General features: G+C 40.7%; 1 protein-coding gene across 1 annotated transcript in view; it reads left to right on the forward strand.

Moving 5' to 3' along the window:
• The window catches only part of LOC104525016 (suppressor of tumorigenicity 7 protein homolog), a gene marked incomplete at its 3' end in the record, with an annotated part of 32,267 nt that extends 25,319 nt beyond the window's left edge, over positions 1 to 6,948 (forward strand). Inside the window, exons 7-8 of the mRNA XM_010168059.2 lie at positions 5,245 to 5,317; positions 6,846 to 6,948. Of these exons, the coding sequence (XP_010166361.2) occupies positions 5,245 to 5,317; positions 6,846 to 6,948 (176 nt within the window). The remainder of the gene's footprint in view (positions 1 to 5,244; positions 5,318 to 6,845) is intronic.
• Between the last annotated feature and the right edge of the window lie 1,005 nt (positions 6,949 to 7,953).

Genomic DNA, 7,953 nt, shown 5'->3' on the forward strand with positions numbered 1-7,953 from the left:
CAGCCTGCACATATTTATTTGCTAGAGCACTTTTGGTCTTTCCCATAAGCAATTTTTCCTACCACCTGCACTAAAGGTGACAATCTAGCCTGCAGGTGCAGAGAGCTGGGGGAGTTCTGTGCTGACAGGGCAAGTGTTGGCCTGTCACTTAAACACTGGAGTCTACAGACAGGCTGAGGGGGAGGAGATCAGAGATGGGGTTCACCCCTAAGCCACAGCACAATACATGTCTTGTATTCCACCATTTTTTGTTTTACCTCTTCATGTAACTTCTTCCAGTTTGTTGATATATTTTCAGTTACATATTTGGAATTATGTGAATCATTCGAGCAGCTTAATGCGGTCTCTTCCCCAGTGCTGTGTGAAGAAGTAGCAGTTTGACTGGATGGATCTTACTGTGCAAATTATGGCCCCAGATCTACAGCTTATTTCAGCAAATATTTAAGTCCTATTAGTGTTGATAAGACTATTCAACTATCTAAAATTAAGCCCATAGGAATCTGTGTTATTTTGCATTTATTAATGACTAAAGCAATTGCAGCATGCCTGTCTTCACATTGAGGACCTTCTGTGTTGGGTTTTGGGGGTAGGGGGCGTGGTTTTTTGGTAGTGGGGGAAGGGCCACCTTGTGAGAGCAAAAAGCTCCCCTGGCTCCAAGGCAGAGACCCCCCAGCCCAGGCTGGGGCCACTGAGCACTAGAGAAACACCTCTGCCAATCCATATTGGTGAGGGGAAGGACTGTCCTGAAAAGAAGTAGGTGTCAACCTAGAGGAGGGACCATTGATCTAACAGAAGACAACCATCAGCCAAAACAAAGGACAGAGAGACACAGAGAGAGCTTCAATGCCAGAGGGCACAGAGACCCACACCCAGTTCAACTGCATGGAGTAGGAGAAGACAAAGTCCCCTGCAGTCCATGGAGATTCAGTGGCGGAGCAGAAACCCACATGTAGGCCATGGAGAACTCCACACTGGAGCAGAGGAGCCTGAGGGCAAGTTTGACTGGAACTGTAACCCCAAGAGTCGCTTGCTGCCAGAGCAGGGGTAGACCCCCAGAGTGGGGGGTGAGTCTGCAGTCCATGGACGTCCCCATGCCGGAGACAGGAGCCGAGCCTGAAGAGGTCCGTGACTCCATGGGAAGCTTGCATTGGAACATCTTGTTTCTGGACTTTCATGCCAGGAAGAGCAGCAGAGGTGAACTGACTGTAACCCCCATTCCCTGTCCCCTGTGCTCCTGTAGGGGGAAGGTAGAGACATCAGGAGCAAAGTGATTTGAGCCCAAGAAGAAGGGAGGAGTGGGGGAAGGTGTTGTAAGATGTGGTTGTTATGTCTAATTAGATGATTTGCAATTAATTAAATTGTTTTTTCTTCCCCAAGTTGAGTCTCTTTTGCCCATGACCATAACTGGTGAGTGAGCCATCCCTGTCCTTCATCCTAATCCTTTGCCCCCTTTGTTGTGACTCCCATCCCATCTCACTGGGTTGGGGGATTGAATGCGGGACCACATGGTCCCACTGTGGGTCAAACCACCACACTTTCTGATGACTTTGTTAGGGGATGTTGCACCAGTCCATATCCAGATTGATCAGTTGTTGGTTTAGTTGCTATTTTATAAAAACAATAGGCCCCATGACCTATTTAGTTGATATATCACATATTCTGAATATCTTCAGTCAGAGAAGTAGCGATATTATTGTTCAAGTCTCTATCCATAGCATCTTTCCATTAGTTCACTCTCACAAGCAACCACTTACAAAGCAAATGACCAGTAGGAATTCACTTTCCCAACCCTCCCCATAGCTGACTGGGACTAATCAAAATAAAATGTTCATGAATTAAGACTAGACTATTTTGTATTCTGTTTAAAGATACAAGCAGTAAGGAAGAAGGAGAACCTTTTTTATATTGACACGTCAGTTCTTAGTAAGCAAAAATGTCTTGATGGTTTTGACAACAGAATAGCAGTCATGTCTTTCAGCACATTGTGGGACCTCTGCAGGTAATCACAGGAGGGCAGAAGACAATATATCTGAAGATATTTTGCCAGACAGCTTACAGAGCTGGACACCATCATTTATGAAAAACTGTAGTTTGTTTCCTGACAGAAGATCTGTCTCCTACAACTAGTACGATTTGATTCCCTTGCTAAATTCAACTTGTAACCAGACATAGTTGTTTTATATGTATTTCCTCCATTGCCAAGGGACTGTAGGTATTCTCCTCAAATAATTACTGCTTGCTCATTAGTACTGGAAGAGGCCTCCTGAGTGAGTCAGGTCCCCCGCTGCTGCATTCACAACATGGTATTACCCCTTCCATGAGCTGAGCAAGCTCCATCCTAGGATTAGCTATTTTGTTAGCCCCACTATTCTATCTGGAAATTTGCCTCAAAAATTAACTTCTCAGAAACCTTCTTTTAATTTGCAGGCTAAATTTAATTATGAACTGTTTATTCTTGTGCCAAAGTTATCCTTTACCTAAGCAGCCCTTCTCCTTTTCTGGTGTTTCTTGTGGGTATGCCCAGGAACAATTGTAGCTTCTCTCAGACTTTATTTCATTTGGACTGTTAGAAAAACAATACCATTTTTCTGTTTATTTTTGTTGTTCTTGACCACGGGTGATCAGATTTGAACACGACATTCCGTGAGAAAGCCCATTTCTTCTGCAGGAATGACTCAGGTGGTGTACCTGAGCCTTACGTTACCTCACCACATTTCCCTTCCTTGCAGATGCCAGCAGTCATTGTGGATCATCCTGCAATCTATATGCACAGGTGTTTCCAGCTCAGGAGCACTTACTTCCTTCTAGAAGATACAGCTTTGTGATACAGCGTTTTGTTTTCGTATATTTAACCCTTTATGATATCTTAATCTGTTAGCCAAAAATTGTAATAATCCTCACAACCTGGTCCATGCAACTTCCACTGACTGTTCTCCATTCAAGTATCAATGATCTGATGCAGAAATTAGCCTTTATAGATGAGGTCAGAGGTTTTTTGTGTGTTGAGTGGTCTCATTGTTTAACCTTATGGGTTGTGTATTAATAGCTTAATTGCCATTTTCTTGCTTCATTCTGGCTTTTGCTGCCATATCCGCTTTCTTTGATGAATTGAGCCAGCAGCTTTCATCAGCTTAACAACTGTTTTTCCTCTGCTACATTAGTTATATACTCCAGACCTCTTGATCCCTGCTATTTTTTAGCTCCTTCAAACAGATAGAAAAGTGAAGTGGTGCTCTTACTGCATTATTTGAAGAAGACCAGGCAAACATTCTCTTCTTTGTCCCTTTTTTATATGTGGAATTTGCCTTTTGCCTAGGAAAATGTATTTCCAGGGACTTCTGGGCACACCTCTTGTTCTGTGTCATTCATGCAAAATTTTGTAAAAGTCAGGTCCTGAACCAATGTTATTAGGTTTGAACTGACACAGGGGAAAGTATTTCCCATGAGGTAAGGGTAGCTTTATCACCCAGAGGAACACTTACACGTAAGGGGGAAATAAGGTATGCTACTGACCAATTCAAAACCTTATAAATGACAGCACATCCTTGGTTTTCTTGGTTTATTTTTTCTTTTCCGTTCCTCTACCTTTCACTTCATTTATGATTTGATGAGTAGTGTTTATACTGAAAGACAGACACCAGTATATTCTATACAAGGTCATTTCTCTTTACTGGAAATAACTTTTAAATCTCGATGTTAAGGAAAATCTGGTATAAGCAGAGTTATTGAACGTGTTTATAAATATTTTCTCCTCCTGTGAATGAAGATGTGCTCATGTCTATGTCTGTAGCTACCTTATATTAGTGAAGTAATTAACATATCTATCATCCAGACTGCTTTGCATGCTGTTGATTTTAATTACTTTAGTCACTACAGTTACATACTCCAGTGAAATTATAGTTGAAATATATTATAGGGGAGCCTCCAAAAAGATCTTTACATTTCAAACTTGAAGTGTAAGCACATAAAAAGACAATAGAGAGGATTATCAGGTAGCATTTTCAAAGTGCCTCAGTCATTCTGGCAATGTTTTCTGCCTAACAGAACAATGTTCTTCTTGATTGCTTGGTCGTTAATAAGTGAAGAATAGTGACTGCTGAGATATTACTTTCTTGTCCTGTTTAACTCCTTTTTGGAGCCCTGTCTTGCAAGGCACTGAGATTCAGTAAATCCCAAGTTTCTCTTAACCTTCAAGTTACCAAGCTCTATGGTAATTTTGTCTTTCTGATGAAATCTAATGACAAACTGAGGGATTAGATTTTTTATTTCTTAAAACAATAGTCAGATTAGCTGCTCTTCACTTTTACAGTGGGCCTACTCCAGTGCCTTGTGTTTTTGCTATTTACTAGAGGAAGCTGTAATACAGCACTGTGCTGACATGTTTGCAGAATCCAGCCTTTAGTTGGGGTTGGGTTTTTTGGTTTTGTTTTTGGTTTTTTCCATTTAGCTGTAACCTTTAACTTTTTAATGCTGGAATGTTTCAGTCACTATATAATATGTGTCTGCTGTGTAGTGTGGAAGTCAATTCTTCTCTATAACAGTGGGAACAAATCTTTAACTCAAGTCTGTTAAGCAGCATTTCTCCCTACCTTTTGGATGCTTTGTGCCAATCTACTGGTAGAGAGCAGGTATAAATTAAGTTGAACTAATGGGTTAAGTCATGCTTATGGCTCCCATGCTGTTACGGAGCAGCATAAAATGGCCAGAGAGTGGTGAATATTTCGGTCCAAGATTTCATTATTTTGCTGTTGATCTTTAACTGCAATAAATCTAATGGCTGTTTGCTTACAAGTTAAATCCATTATTACTTAAATAGCTGTCTTAACTTGTGTAGCTGCCATGTATTCATATTGGACAACTGCTTCTGAGTGAAAACAAGAGAAGTGAATAAGATAGCCCTCAGCTATTACTTAGATGTTTTATGAACTATGGAAAAATTCATGTATTCCAGGTTACCTATACATTTATGTATGAAGTAATTAATTCTTTCATTATGTCACTCTTTGAATTAGTTCTCAAATGAACCCATTTGCTGCTTAAATAGCAGTTCCAGAGGTCATTAACATAGGTTTTAAAGCCTGTATATTGGGTGGAAATTTAAAAATCCATGTGAAGTGGCAGTGTAAGTCCCAAGATCAGAAAGTATTCTGAATTAATGTAATAATTCTGTGTAGCATACAAACACTTTTGTTTCTGCAGACTTCTACATTTTCAGATGTTTCCTTTTTTCTTTCTTTTCAACAGATATAAGCTTACCAAAATCAGCAACAATATGTTATACAGCTGCATTGCTCAAAGCCAGAGCTGTCTCTGACAAGTAAGTGCAGAAGAACCACTGTCCAGCAAAATTCCTGATTTAACTCGAGATTTCTCTTAGCTGAGCCCACACCCTAACAATCTCCTGGGTTAGCAGGAGAATTCAATCCTGCAATAAATTTATAAAATTACTTTATATATAATAAAAATTTGTAGTGATCAAACATTGCACTTCAAATGTTATAGAAGAAGAAGAGAAATAGCATAAATTAAATTCTTGTTTCCATTTTATGTATACTGTCTGGGTGAGCTTTGGCTTCCTAGATAGTATAATGAAGATGCAACTAAAAGGTGTTGTGTGGCTGAACCTCTTCAACTTTGTGTAAACCTGACCACAAAAAGGTAATAATAAACGTGGTTGCACTGGTAGCAACGTCATTTTACAAGTGCTGTCAGAAGACTCCTCTGCTTAAATAGCGGTAGGTGGATTTAGCATTACTATGTCAGGGATTCTGAGAGGTAGATGATGTTCATATTTTTAGAGACACAAATTATCTGCTCATTCCTGTTATGGTTTTCTCTTGGATCTCAACCTTCCAAGGTTCTGAGCACATCTACTTGATACCTGTTGACTTGAGAGCACTGGCCCACTCTGAAAGGGTGCTCAGCTCCTTGTGAGATGGAGCTCAGAAATCCCAATTCTGCTCTCAGATGCCTTCACACAAATCTCAGGCAGAGTTGTGTCTGTGCACCTGAGGGTCGAATGCCTCCCTAAAGTTGGAAAGCAAGTAGAGTGGAAAGCCATTTTCTTGACTGACATCCTGACAGTTTTTGCTTTTAAAGTGTATGTACACATCAAGATCTAAGTAATTTTCTTTCATTCTTTTTATCCTGTAGATCGCCAGTACCTACTGCAACATCTTTCCTCCCTACACAGCGACTCCAGCTTGGGAGGGCAGGGCTAAGGTTGTCACAGCTTTCCCTGTGGTGTCTGCCTGCCAAGTACAGCTCTGGAGTTAGCCGTGGGGTGTGAGGTGAGAAAGAGATTGCATGGTCTGGTTTTTCATTCACTGGGGCAGATGATTTGCCCACAGTTTGGGCATGCTACCCTCAATGGTGCTGTGGCCAGTAGACCACCCGCTACTGCTGCTGCATCGTGCTTCCATCCCAACCTGACCCAGGGGCATTGGGTTGGGAACCTCCCTAAAACCTCCTCAAACTTGTTTTTAATAGAAATCCCCCACAATAATTTGGCATTGGTTTTTTTTTTTTTTCTTTTTTTTTCTGCAAGTTCAGCCTTGACTATGCCCCTTAGCAAGGTACCTAGAGCAAAGTTAGATTAGTGACAGAGAAAGGACTGTTTGAACTGACTTTCTGCCATGATTAGATTCAAACATGCTTTCCACTTCTTCTGGGATTTTCTTTAGCCTTGTTGTGATAGATCACTCAGAGTTTCCACTTGCTATGGAAGTTTGGAGAGCATAGGAAGATGACTCAGTTTGGTTACATGGGCCCATGTTCTAGATTTTTTTCTGGCTTTCTCTTCCTAGCGTTTCTGACCTAATGTGTTTGTTTCTTTGCTTTTGTAGATTTTCTCCAGAGGCTGCCTCAAGGCGAGGGCTGAGTACTGCAGAGATGAATGCAGTAGAAGCTATTCACAGAGCAGTAGAATTTAATCCACATGTGCCAAAAGTGAGTATGGAGAAAGCATTGTTGTAGCTTTAACACTGCTGAGGACCTAACTCCTGATTTCTGTGTTAGATTAATGAGTGATGTTGTGGAAGGGGGAGCAAACAATGGGAAGGGAAAGAAGCTGATACTATGCACAGTTTTTTCATTTGGTATTTCACATTCAGTGTCTTCTACTCTGGATCATACAACTTGAAATTTTAGCTAAAGTGAGTCCTCTATGTGAGCAACAATAGTAAGTGGATTGCAGTAGTAGACACCAGCAAATGCTGCACTGCAGGACAGAACCATACATAAAGGCAGACTATTGTTATTCACAAAATAGCCATTAAAGATCTAGTTCAAAGTAGCATGTTTTATTTGTTTTGATGATTACATGTAAGAATATTTTTTGCATGCTATACAAAGGAACCTATGTTTGGTGTTCACAGTGTGCTTCATAAAAGTTGCATTAGTAATTCCTTGTGCAGCACCCTGTCATTAAGTTCTGAGAATGCAAAGCTCAGAGGTAAAGAATTGCTGAAAACTACAAAGTAAGAAAAGGGATTTATGTTCTAATTCCCTAATCCTCTCTCTAGATATGTATCTCAGCGGTAAGAATCTTGCCCAGGGGCTACTAAAGGCTACTGTATTTTATTATTTCATCACCTGTTGCTCAGTATTTCAGTCTGTAAGTTCATTGTAAAGGCAAACTAGAGGCAGATGCTTTTTGGCCCTTGGAGATCTGCCTCTGAACCTCACCCCACAAACCTTTGGACCAGTACTGCCATTTGAAAGTAAGCAGCCTCCACTGGAGAGCAGAAGACTGGTGTGTCAATGCAGGGAGTCTATTCCCTAGGTACAGCTGAACACCAAGTCTGGTCAAGATAAACCCCAGACCTCTCCTGTGTGTACACATGGATTGCAGAAAGTTCATTCTCATGCATTGCAGGAATTAAATATTTTCTCTGTGAGCTATATCTGTTGTGCCGATTACTAAATAGCATGGTTTAGCTATCTGAAAGTTAG

The sequence above is a fragment of the Antrostomus carolinensis genome, unplaced genomic scaffold, assembly GCF_000700745.2.
Source record: "Antrostomus carolinensis isolate BGI_N321 unplaced genomic scaffold, ASM70074v2 scaffold12495, whole genome shotgun sequence".
Classification (NCBI taxonomy): domain Eukaryota; kingdom Metazoa; phylum Chordata; class Aves; order Caprimulgiformes; family Caprimulgidae; genus Antrostomus; species Antrostomus carolinensis.